The sequence below is a fragment of the Triticum dicoccoides genome, chromosome 7A (genome assembly GCF_002162155.2).
Source record: "Triticum dicoccoides isolate Atlit2015 ecotype Zavitan chromosome 7A, WEW_v2.0, whole genome shotgun sequence".
NCBI lineage: Eukaryota > Viridiplantae > Streptophyta > Magnoliopsida > Poales > Poaceae > Triticum > Triticum dicoccoides.
The window spans coordinates 1,048,190-1,061,833 of NC_041392.1; the positions used below are offsets into that span (position 1 = coordinate 1,048,190).

Below are 13,644 nucleotides of genomic sequence, written 5' to 3' on the forward strand. Positions count from 1 at the left end.
CTGTTGACTTGTACCGTTGCATTGTATGAGATGAGATAGCTGTTGTAATTAGGCCCTAGTCTTCCGCTCAGGCCATCCACTCCCTGCATGTAGGGAGTTCGGCTTCGTGCCTCCGTGTATATGTAACAGCTGTGTTGAATGGAATAGATGCGAGAGTTATTCCACCATTCTTCTTGGTGATACTCCTGATGTTGGCGACCTAGGCTTCTAGCGCCCATGGGTATGCCTTTAACCCTATGCGCTCACCCTGTATCCCTCCCAAATCAGCCGTCATGCTCGGCTCCCACCCTGGCGCCCCTACCCACGCCTACCCGGTGATGTACCCATCAGCGCCACAAGCTCCTTACACAGCCACGCCCTACTCCTGGGATACGACGGCGATGTACCATGCTGCATCTCGAGTAGTGAGTCCACCTTCCACAACACACCGATTGGGTTATTGACACGGGTGTGTCATTGCATGTCACCAGGACCAGGTACTCTGCCCAAGTCTGATCCTTTGTTAGCGCATAATTCTGGACACGTGTCGATAATGGGGCTCGTCTTCCGGTCGTCGCCATTGTTAACACTCGCCTCCCTCATCGACCGTTCTATCTCACCCATATTATCACCAAATATCGTTCTAAATCTTAGCTCCATTCGCCATTTTACACATGATAATTAATGTACTCTGGAGTTAGACCCCCTTTACTTTTCCATGAAGGATCTTCAAACCAAGGTGGTTTTTATGAGGTGCAATAGTTGCATGATTTATATATAAAACTAGATAATTGCCCATATATACACACATACAGTCACAGCTATGAACACATACACGCACGCACGCACTCCCTATTTCTATGAACACCTCCGAAAGACCGAGCCAGCATATCATCTTGAGATTTTACAATACCATTGTCCACCTAACCATCCAACCACAAGTTGGTTCACACTACTAATTGGACTTGGGGTCTCTCCATGTACGCGTCCCTGTCCAAAACACCACCGCGGTGGTGTGTCTAGGTAGGACGCGGTACTTACCCGACAGCCCTTGATTACTAAAATGACATTGCGGCTAACCTAAAATTGCCGCTAACCTATTTTACCCCACCACAAACCATTGTTTGAAAATTGACCGTTGTCGAGTTTCTTTGTCTACTGTGCCGTGTATCGAATCAAACCACGAGATCTCGGCGAAGACAGCGCATAGCAGCAACGTTGCGCTTTAACACAATATGTAGGCGGGTTAATCTTCAACTGTGTCATACCGTACTTAGGAATTGTTGTTTCCTTTTCTAATATAATTAGGACAGATAATTATTTTAAAATGCAATGGTTAGATTGAATTTACCTATACAAAAAAATCTCTCTTGAACTTGTATGTTCTTGTTTGATGACTATGCACATTCCAGCGCAGCAGTGAAACTACGAAAATCTGCATATCGGGTGATTAAATATGTAGCATATTTTTTCACTAGGGGGCAAAAACAAGGATACTGAAAAGATGAGTTGATGATAATTCTACAAAATCGGGTATGGATGTATAATCAGACTATAGATTTCGAGCAAGTGTAGGCCTCCTCGCGGAAATTGCACCTTATAAACAAGATGCACATGTGTAGTTAGCTGTCGTAAAGTCTTTCCCTTCCATCTCTATCAGTTGAGACCTATCCTTGTCTTCTCTTAACTAATCTTCTTTATAAAATATAGCAAATTGCAGAGAAAGATAATTAAACGGGGTGACGTACCGTGCATATATTATTCCGTCCAAGATCTGAATTATACGGGGTGACGTACCGTGCATACGTAATTGTGTAACTTATCTTTCGTGGGACACAATGACTGACTAGTACACAATCCACAAATTTTACAAGCTACAATGACCTCCACTAGTTGTTTACATATATAAGCTCTCATTGCATAATTGGATTGGGGTATACTGTTCAACGCTGGTCTAATTATGGGTATAAAATACAAATTAAACATGTACAAGGATAATTTATCGAGATCAACCATATGCCAGTAGGCGGTAGCTTGCTACTCACACTTTTTCACTTTATTAGGCTGACCTAAAAACTTATGAGACAATATATATGGACAGTAAGATTAGTATAAGTCAAAAATAGGTGGAATACAACACGCAGTGTCCAGATCTTTTCCTTCCCCTCTCACGAAACAAGAACTAGGGCGAAGAACTCGTCTCCTGGACGGTGGCGCGGAGGGGAATCCTGATGCCTCAATTCTAGCTAGTAGTTTAGCTTAGGATTTTTAATGCGCGCTTCATCTTCGAGCTCATCTTCCCGACTATAATCCTTCTTGAGGTCGTCCGTCTGGGCGGAGTCGACTGAGCTCTAGTGTAGATTCATGCCGTCTCCTTGGGATAGCGAGGGTAGGATTTCTTGCTGTGCGTGCACCACAATGAGATCTGGTTTCAGGTGTTTGAGGTCAATTCTAGGGTTAAGCGCCAAATCAACGGCCATCCTTAGGGTCACACGCACATGATGACTTCTCGGCTATCATCGATAAGCCCATGCAAGCTCCAGTAGGGGAGCAACAACAACTGCGCATCAACGGCTCATTCTGGCAGTGATAGTGGTCATTCGGTGGTCCAGGAACCTCGATGTAATTCTTATTATGTTTGAGTGTTTTATGTTTCCGAGGAACTCTTATAATAAATTCAGACCGCTTTAGCAAAGAAAGCAGTACAAGGCGTAGTCCTCACAACTAATATCTCTATATACTACTTCAAAATAACATAAGTTTCCGTTTCACCCTTTCCGTCATGCAATCACTCACTCTATATATGGTCGGAAAAAAATTATATGAGACCAAGTCTCACAGACTAGTAGGTGAGACCCACCCTGATGGATGACACATGGCATTCACAAATTATAAAGCATCTAATCTCTCACCCCTAATTTCAAGTGGGGGTGGGGTAGATGCTTTTTGATTTGTAAATGTCACGTGTCATCCATCAGGGTGGGTCTCACATGCTAGTCCGTGAAGTTAGAACAATAGAATGATTTGCCGTGAGATTACCTCCCGGACTTGCATGGTATTAATAATAGGGCAATCTCGGTTGCCAAATACAAAAGATTACAATGAATCCTAACAATCAATCTAACTAGGAAACTATCCTAGCTAATCTGTCAGATATAATTACAAGGATTATATACTAATGAATATACATTAATATACCCCCTCAATCTCAACCGGCCACAAGGTTGAGATTGCGTCGTAATTTTTCCAGCATGGACTTTGTTGCAGGTTTAGTGAAAGCATTTGCAACTTGATCACCGGATGACACAAATCGGACATCCAATGCTCCTTGCGCCACCTTTTCTCTCACAAAGTGAAAATCCACCTCAATATGCTTTGTCCTCGCATGAAATACTGGATTTGCACTCAAATAGGTGGCACCCAAATTATCACACCATAAAATCGGTGGCCGCGGTAGGAACACTCCTAGTTCCTTAAGCACAGATTGCACCCAAGTAACTTCAGCTGTGCCATTTGCAAGCGCTTTGTACTCTGCCTCGGTACTAGATCTTGAGACTGTGGGTTGCTTCCGAGCACTCCATGAAATGAGATTGGGTCAAAGGAAAACGACAAAACCACCTGTAGAGCGTCTATCATCAACACATCCTGCCCAATCAGCATCAGTAAAGACAATGAGAAGTGTGGAGCTTGAACGGCGAATGGAGAGTCCAGTGGCCAGAGTACCCTTGATATACCTTAGTATGCGCTTGACCGCCTCCCAGTGCACACTAGTAGGTTTGGCCAAATATTGGCACACCTTATTGACAGCAAATGAAATATCAGGACGAGTAAGGGTAAGGTACTGCAATCCTCCAACCATACTGCGATAGCGGAAGGCATCATCATCGTTGAGGGGAGTACCAAGATCTGCTGCCAACTTATCGGTGACTGACATGGGAGTAGAAACCTCCTTGCAATTCTCCATATGAGCATGGTGAAGAAGATCATCAACATACTTCCGCTGAGACAATAATATTCCCCCTGAATTGTAGGTGGCTTCAATCCCAAGGAAGTAAGAAAGACGACCGAGGTCCTTGATGGGAAAGGACCTAGCCAGAGCATGAAGCAAACGGTCCACTGCATGAGAGCAAGAGCCAACAATGACAATATCATCAACATAGACCAACATGTAAATAGTCACAGCTCCTCGCCGAAAAATGAAGAGGGAGGTGTCGGCCTTGGATGAATGAAAACCAAGCTGGTGCAGCCGATCACTAAGACGAGAGTACCATGCCCGGGGGGAATGTTTGAGCCCATAAATAGACTTTCGAAGCTTGCAAACATGATGGGGATACTGAGGGTCCTCAAAACCCGGTGGCTGCTGCATGTACACATCCTCATTAAGCAGACCATGAAGAAACACATTGCTAACATCAATCTGACGCAAGCACCAGCCCTGCGAAACAGCAAGTGACAACACCAAGCGAACAGTGGCCGGTTTAACAACCGGACTAAAGGTGGCAACATAATCAACACCATATTGCTTAGTGAATCCACGAGCAACCAAACGAGCTTCGTATTTATCAAGAGAACCATCAGACCGTTCCTTGAGCTTGAAGATCCACTTACAGCTGACGACGTTGGTGCCGAGAGGACGAGGCACAAGCGACCATGTTTCGGTGCTCTGAAGAGCTGAGAACTCCTCTCGCATGGCAGCTGTCCAAGCAGGATCAACAAGAGCTTGCCGGTGCATAGTCGGAACAGAGACGACGGCACTGAAACTGCGTCGATACGGATTGTAGCGGACAGTACCATCGGTGGCAATCTTCGGACGTTGAATGTTGTTCTGTAGTCGGGTGCGAGCATGCACTGGAGCGGGTGCAGTCGAAGGCGCAGACAACGAGATGGGAGCATCCGCCGATGCTCCAGTGGCCGCGTCGACGCGCACAGGTACGCGATCAGTCACGTCAGGTGTGGCTTGCCCAGTAGCCGCATCGGACGTGGAGGCACCCTGCTGGGTCACGCGCACGAACAGCGCTGGCTCGGGTGACTTAGGGCATCTCCAGCCGTTGGCCCCCCAGGACGCATAAAAATCGCCTCTTGGGGGCGAGCCGGCGATACAATCGGCGCTGGGGCGGTTTTGCACTCAGTCGTCGCCCCCAGCTCGTCCCCAGGCGCCGAAATTGGCCCACTTTGCAGCCCAATTTCGGCGAATAAAGGGCCCATATGGACGAGAATAGGCCCATATTCGGTGTGGTTTCACCGTGTTTCGGCGTTCAATTATCAACACAATTATTTCTTATCACATATTTCATCACAGAAAAATCAAATACTTCAACAAAATAGTACAACAACAAATAGTTCAATACAAATTATATAGTTCAACAAATAAAAACTCGTATTTCATCACACGGTGTCCCCCTTGAGCCTCCATAGGTGCTCAATCAGATCTTTCTGCAGTTGATGATGCACCTGTGGGTCTCGGATCTCCCGACGCATACTGAGATAGGCAGTCCAAGTTGCCGGTAGCTGGTGATCAACTTCGGCTAGAGGACCCTGCCTGTAGTATGGTTCAGTGTCAAACACTGGGTCTTCTTGCTCGCTCTCGATGATCATGTTGTGCAAGATGACACAGCAAGTCATAATCTCCCACATTTGATCTTTGGACCAGGTCTGAGCGGGGTACCGAACAACAGCAAATCGAGATTGGAGCACACCAAATGCCCGCTCGACATCCTTCCTGCAAGCCTCCTGAAGTTTCACAAACCAGGCGTTCTTGCCTCCTGCCACAGGGTTTGAGATCGTCTTCACAAATGTCGACCATCTCGGATAGATGCCATCAGCTAGATAGTACCCCTTGTTGTATTGGTGCCCATTGATCTCGAAGTTCACCGGAGGAGAATGGCCCTCAACGAGCTTGGCAAAAACAGGAGAGCACTGCAGCACGTTGATGTCATTATGAGTTCCTGGCATACCAAAGAAGGAGTGCCAAATCCAGAGGTCCTGTGTGGCTACCGCCTCAAGCACCACACTGCAACCGCCTTTGGCGCCTTTGTACATCCCCTGCCAACCAAATGGGCAATTCTTCCATTTCCAATGCATGCAGTCGATGCTTCCAAGCATCCCAGGAAATCCTCTTGCTGCATTCTGGGCTAGGATCCGAGCAGTGTCTTCCGCATTGGGTGTTCTCAAGTATTGTGGCCCAAACACTGCCACCACTGCTCGACAGAACTTGTAGAAACACTCTATGCTGGTGGACTCGGCCATGCGCCCATAGTCGTCGAGTGAATCACTGGGAGCTCCATATGCAAGCATCCTCATCACTGTTGTGCACTTCTGGATGGAGGTGAATCCAAGAGCGCCAGTGCAATCCATCTTGCACTTAAAGTAGTTGTCGAACTTCCGGATGGAATTCACAATCTTGAGGAAGAGCTTTCGGCTCATCCGATAACGGCACCGAAATGTTATCTCGCCATGAAGTGGAGCATCAGTGAAGTAGTCGGAGTAGAGCATGCAGTAGCCTTGGAGACGATGCCGGTTCTTTGCTTTCATCCGCGCCGGCGCCGAGCCACCTCACCGCGGCTTTTCATTGCTCGCCAGCAGCTGGGCGAGGGCGGCGAGCACCATGAGATGCTCTTCTTCCTGGACGTCAGCCGCGGCTTCCTCCTCCAGCAGCACGGCGAGCTCTTCCTCCTCATCTGAGTCCATTGTCGAGGCAGGCAAAACACCGAAGACCTTGCGCTCGGTGGGCGTGTACCCGCCGTTAAACCGCGCCTTCGCGGCCGGAAACGGCGGCCGGAAACGCCCAGCTGCTGTGGGAGGGGCTGCCGTGGCGAAGCGCTGCTATTTTTTCGGCGGGGAATGGCTATCTAGCGGAGTAGGGCGGCGGCCGTCGCCGGGATATAGCTAGTGGTGACCGAGGACGCGGGGGTGCGAGGCGAGCCGGGGGAAGAAAATCTTGACTTTTCCCATGTCGATGTGGGCCAGGCGTGCTTTTTCCTAGCGCCGGAGCCCCCAACTGCTCCCCAGCGCGTCGGGTTCGGCCTGTGACCGCCGGACGGAAAAAAGGTCCGAACCGGCGATTTTCGACGTCCTGAGGACACGACTGGGCCGTTTTTTCGGCGCCAGCGCCGAAAAAGTGGCCTGGGGGGGCCTGTTGGAGGCGCAGCTGGAGATGCCCTTAGTCGCCTCTAGCTCGGGCGACGACTGGGCCGCATCCGGCTCAGCAGGGAGCGGCTGTGTAGCGGGAGCTGGGCCAGCAGCCAGCTGCGTGGCGCTGGCGGGTTGAGTGCATGGGGGTGTAGCATGCACGTCCATCGCGCTGGTCGCCCCTGTAGCGCTGCTCTCTGTACCTGCAGGATAAGACTCGGGAAACAAAAAGGACAAGTTGTAATTTCTCACATTAGCATCCTGAACCACTGGCTCATTTGATGGAAATGACACAGGAGGATTTAAGAGAGATAAATCAGGACATGCACTAGTCGCAAAAGGAAAAACTTTTTTTATCGAAGACAATATCTCAAGAGATATAGATGCGACCAGTGGATTTATCAAGACACTTATATCCTTTATGAAACGGACTATATCCAAGGAAAACGCACATCTTGGATCGGAACTCAAGTTTCCGAGAGTTGTATTTACGAAGACTAGGCCAACACGCACATCTGAATATACGAAGAAAAGAGTAATCGGGGGTGATGTTAAGGAGGCGTGTGAGTGGTGGCATGTTTTGGAGACTCCGGCTAGGCATGCGGTTGATCAAATAACACGCGGTGAGAAAGGCTTCATCCCAATAACGCAGTGGAAGATTAGAGTGAGCAAGGAGAGCAAGTCCGGTTTCAACCAAGTGGCTGTGCTTTCATTCGGCGATACCATTTTGTTGGGATTTGTGTGGACATGATATGTGATGAGAAATACCAACACGCTGAAAAAATGCATGCAAGCGATGGTATTCACCGCCCCAATCAGATTGTACCGCACGGATTTTTGTGTTGAGGAGTCGTTCGACATGGGCCTGAAAATTGTAAAAAACTTGTTCGACATCAGATTTATGTTTAAGAAGATAAATCCAGGTAAAACGGCTAAAGTCATTAACAAAGTTTACATAGAATTTGAAACCTCCAGCGGAGGCCCATGGCCGGCCCCCACACATTGGTATGAATAAGCTCAAGTGGCTTCGAAGAAACACGAGATGAATTATTATAAGGTAACTGATGACTTTTGGCGCGTTGACACGCGTCACATACGAAAGTATTATGGCTTGACGAACAAGGGAGTTTATTTGACCGAACGACGGACTCAACTACATTATTCGAAGGGTGGCCCAAACGATGATGCCACTGACTCGATGAAGACCGGACTCCGGAAAAAGCTTGACGCGAAGATGACGATGACGACGGCCGACCATATGGGATAGGGTAGAGACCACGGCGGCTTCTACCGTGAAGAAGAACCCTCCTCGTTATTTTGTCCTTCACACAAAAAAATATTTGTGAAATTCGACAAACACTCAATTATCGGAAACAAGGCGATAAACAGAAAGTAGATGTTTATGAATGCCAGGGACATGGAGCACATTATTAAGGTAGATAGGATCACTTGAGCCAGTAAGTTTAGTATGACCAATATGAGAAATTTTCAAACCTGCACCATTTGCAACTTGAACTTGATCCTTTCCACCATAGCGCTCGTGCATCGTCAAGCGGTCAAGGTCGTTGGTGAGGTGGTCGGTGGCACCAGTATCGAGGTGCCAGTTGTTGTCGCGGTGGCCGTATGTCACCATGTTGCTGCTGCGGTGCCCATCCGACTGGTAGGCATGATTGTAGCGCTCGCGGCAGTCGATGGCGTAGTGCCCCTCATCGCGGCATATTTGGCATCTTGGAAGACGACGGTTTCTACCGCCGCCACCGTTGTGGCGACCTCCATTGTTGCCACGGTTGCCATAGTGGCCACCATTGTAGCCACTGTTGACGTTGTTGTTGCGGCCGCCGTTGCTGCTGCGGCTGCCATCGCGGGGCCTCGGGCTGTTGCCTTGGCGGACGACGTTGTTGGCTGATGAAGAGAAGTCGCCATGGTTGGCGGCGTGCTGCTCCCGCCGTGCCTCAAAGCTGAGGAGATAGGAGTAGAAATCAGATAGGTTGACTTCCCCAGTGAAGATGGACAACGCCGTCATGAGTGGATCATACTCCTGACTCAGCCCTCCAATGATGTGGCCAATGATCTCGTCATCAGACAACACCTCGCCGACGGTGGCCAGCGCATCAGCATAGCCCGTCATCTTGTGGAAGAACTCCGCCGCGGACATGTCCTTCTTCTTTGTCTGCGACAGCTGCGTGCGAAGTTGGCGCACGCTAGCCCGGTTCTGGGCGGCGAACATGGCGCCAAGGGCAGACCAGACGGCCGCCGCGGAAGTTGCTCGCGTCATCTGGGCGAGCACCTCCTCCGTCATGGAGGACAAGAGCGCGCCGAGCACGGCCTAGTCGGTCCTCCGCCAGGGCTCGTACTCGGGGTTGGGCGCCGAGTGGGCGGCATCGCCGATGCCCATGACGATCGTCTTCGGTGGCGCGGCGGCGCCGGTGAGGTTTGGGATAACCCGCGCCTTCCAAAGCAGAAAATTGGCGCGGGTGAGCCGGACGGTGATGAGGCCGGCGAGCGGCGGCATGGAAGCGGTGGGACCAGAGACGATCGGGCCGGCGGTGGTGGTAACGAGCGCGCCGGTGGTGGTGCCAGCCATGGCGTGGAGAAGGGATCAAGGCTCTGATACCAAATTAGAACAATAGAATGATTTGCCGTGAAATTACCTCCCGGACTTGCATGGTATTAATAATAGGGCAATCTGGATTGCCAAATACAAAAGATTACAATGGATCTTAATAATCAATCTAACTAGGAAACTATCCTAGCTAATCTGTCAGATATAATTACAAGGATTATATACTGATGAATATACATTAATACGTGAGACCTGGTCTTATATAATTCTTTTCCATATATTGTCTTCACTTCCCTTCTCTTGTTTGCTTTTTTCTCCGAGTTCTGTTTTTTCGCCCAAATAATAATACTCCTTTGTAAGTCAATACATTTTCCCCACAAGTAAAGTCAATAGATTCTTAACAAATACTCCCTCTGTCCCATAATGTAGGGCATTTTTGACACTAAACTAGTGTCGAAAAACATCTTATATTATGGGACGGAGAGAGTAAGTGTTTAACTATAACATGACATTTTTCATCCAATCTCTAATCTTTCTTTGAAATAATATTTTATTTGGTAAGTAAATAAACTCTTACTAGATAAATGCTTAACAATAAGATGGCATGTGTATCATGGCAATTTCATACAAAAACTTGTCAAGATTTTAGCGCGCCAATGTAATAATAGGCGTGCAATTACGGGCTAATCTAATAGAATATTTATACTACCACTAAATGGTATGAGCGCTTGCGTCTGTACTGTGTTTAAAAAACAAGAAAAAAGTCAAATTAGTAGAATCCAAACAAATCTTTACTTACCATGCATTCAAGCAATCATGCAACCAATTCATGCACAATCAAGAAAGGGGCCACAGGGAGCACCGGGCTGGATCTGAGCCCTTAAATAATGCAGCATGCGGAGGCACCACCAGCACCAATGGCTGCTCTAGGAAGCATCGTCAGCCCCGTGCCGTTCAAGGACGTCGTCCACGAAGAGGAGGATGAACACCGGCCGGAAGAGTACGCGAACATCATCTCCACCTTGCCGAGCATCACCACCAGTTTTGGGCCGTTGGTCCTCTACCAGGGTGTCTGGCTCCGCCCGTGGATCGTCCCTGGGGTGATCGCCGTCCAGCGGCGTTTCGCCCCGCGCCCCGACGACGTGCTCCTGGCGAACCCGCCCAAGTGCGGCACCACCTGGCTCAAGGCTCTGTCCTTGGCCACCATGGCACGGGCCACCTACCCACCGTCGGGCGCCGATCACCCACTCCTCCGCCTCAACCCGCACGACTGCGTCCCCCACCTTGAGGCCCTCTTCAGTGCCGGCCAGGAAGCCAAGCTGGAGGCGCTGCCGTTACATAGGCTGATGCACACGCACATGCACCACTCCCTGCTGCCACCCTCCTTGGCCCGCTGCAAAATCATCTACATCTGCAGGTACGTAGCAACTTTTTATCTCCGTAGTCTCACGCCCTACAACAAAATAACGCCGACCTTAAAATATACTATTAGCGAGACATTGTATACCGATATATTTAAGGAGGCAATTCTTAATATGCTATGGCGTGCTATTAGCGACGGTATAGCGTGCTATCTTTTTAAGTGGTTATTATACTACCTAGAAAATTACAAACCAAGGGCCTAATCGATGGGTGGATGCAGGGAGCCCAAGGATATGTTGGTTTCCATGTGGCACTTCATCATGGCTGCAGGAGGCGCCGCCTTCCCCTTCTCCGACCTGTTCGAGTCTGCGTGCGACGGTAAAAACCCCCACGGCCCCATTTGGGACCACATTCTCGGCTACTGGCGGGCCAGCAAAGCAAGTCCGGAGAGGGTCCTCTTCCTAAGGTACGAGGAGATGCTGCTCGACCCGGTCAGCAGTGTCCGGGAGCTCGCCTTGTTCCTCGGTGTGCCCTTCACGGCGGCAGAGGAGGCGGCGGGCTCGCCCATGGACATCTGCAGGCTGTGCAGCATCAACACGATGAAAGACCTGGACGCCAACAACACTGGAGTGTTTGGGCAGTTCCTCAAGTTCCCCAATCGATCCTTCTTCAGGGAAGGGGTCGTGGGGGACTGGGCCAACCATATGACGCCCGAGATGGCCCGCCGCATCGACGCCGTCGTCGAGGACAAGCTCGGAGGATCGGGACTCAGCTTCACGTGCTGACCAAAAGACGCGGACCATGGATGCATGCCTGCCTGACTTTTTTTTACATTACTAGTGACAAAAAATGTCTTACATTATGGAATGGACGGAGTAATATATGTTTCTACTCCAACCACTTTAATTATCCCTTATCACTTTCTGTTACTGTATGTTTTGCCTTTAATTGTGTCTTGTGCTATTTTGAGTGTCAGGTCAACCAATTCATGGAATGGTAGGCCGTAAAACATAGTAATAAAAATATCACTTCTGAGAAAACTAACATAATAAAAATATCACTTGTAGAGTATGAGCAGTAATTGTCTACAGTAATCAGAAAACAGTACTGAACCGACAGTCAGAGGTCTAGTAATGGAGCAACCCACCTTGTTTTCCCCTGCACCTCCCCAAAGACCGACTTGCGCCGACGTCGGCAAGGCATGGACGACCCACACGCGTGTGTGTGTATGAGTGTACCAATGAGGGGAGGGCGCCCAAATTATTAGGCGCCGCCGACGCGCACGGGTCACGCGGCCGGGATGCAGAATAGAATATATTATCATATACCTTCTCCGTTTTTAAATATTTGTTTTTTTAGAGATTTCAAATGGATTATCACATACGGATGTGTATATAGACATATTTTAGAGTGTAGATTCACTCACTTTGCTCATTACTACTAGTCACTTATTGAAATCTTTAGAAAGACAAATATTTAGGAACGGAGAAAGTATTATTGGAGTAGATCGTGTTAGATGTGTGTGCATGCATGTCTGCCTGCTTAGAGCATCTACTAAGCCATTCCTAATCACATAACGTATACTCCTACTGTACTTAGTTCCTATTTAAGACAGAATGTACATCAAGATTTAGTTTTTGTTTTGTTTTGAGGGGTACATCACGATTTAGTGTTCACGCATATGTCAGGCCCCAATTAGGCACGCACATTGAAGGCCTGTTCGGAATAAAGGGAAGAAAATCGGAGGATTGGGAAACAACATGGGAACTGGAAAGGAATAGAGGAACAAGACACGGGAAGGGAAATTGTTGTGCTGCATCGGGACACAGGAAATAGAATCAGAGGAAATTAGCTCATGCAGGTCCCACCTAGTTGTTTTTAAATGCTAAAAAGATGAGCACCAGCTGCAGTTCCTGTGCATGTGGGTCCAAATCGTGCATGGTTCGCACCAGCCTTTCGCCTCCTTGCCTCGGGCCTACGCGAAAACAAGAGCCCCGGGTGGATGTTTCTCTTCCCGTGAAAACGCAGGAGCTGGTAACCTTCCATCGGTTTGGAACGGGAGCATTCCTTCGTACCGAACACATAAAACGCAGTGATTCCGTAGGAATGCGTTTTCTGTGGGTTTTCCTTTGATTTTCCTACGTACCGAACAGGGCGTAACTGTTAGCTTAGCGTAATTCATATAATATCTTGTGATCTGAAGCATGCGTTCTGCTGTTGCCATAATCTTGAGATGACATGTGTAACAATGACAATAATGATAATACTAATTCACATGAAATGTGTGGGGGGGTGGATCTGTCCAGTCCATGGATGGTCCAAGTTTGATGGAGAAGAAGAAAAGGACCACCTAGCTAATCCATTGCATCGTGACATCATCTAAGGCTGATCCATTGTTAAGGAATTGCCTACTCCTATTAGATTTAGACTTGCTAGTACTCCCACCGTTCCAAATTACTCGTCGCAGAAATGAATGTATCTAAAACTAAAATACATCTAGATACATCCATACCTGCATAAGTAATTTGAAACGGAGGGAGTAGATGATTGTGCAATAGCTATGAGTAGGATTTGCCAATGAGATGTACTGTCATTGTGTACAGTTTGTGAAA

General features: G+C 48.4%; 1 protein-coding gene across 1 annotated transcript; it reads left to right on the forward strand.

The window, feature by feature from the left end:
• Positions 1 to 10,587: 10,587 nt before the first annotated feature.
• On the forward strand, positions 10,588 to 11,957 carry LOC119329778 (cytosolic sulfotransferase 8-like). Its single transcript, XM_037602871.1, has 2 exons — positions 10,588 to 11,087; positions 11,313 to 11,957. The coding sequence occupies exons 1-2, from the start codon at positions 10,588 to 10,590 to the stop codon at positions 11,815 to 11,817; spliced, it is 1,005 nt and encodes a 334-aa protein (XP_037458768.1). The 3' UTR covers positions 11,818 to 11,957.
• The last annotated feature ends 1,687 nt before the right edge of the window (positions 11,958 to 13,644 follow it).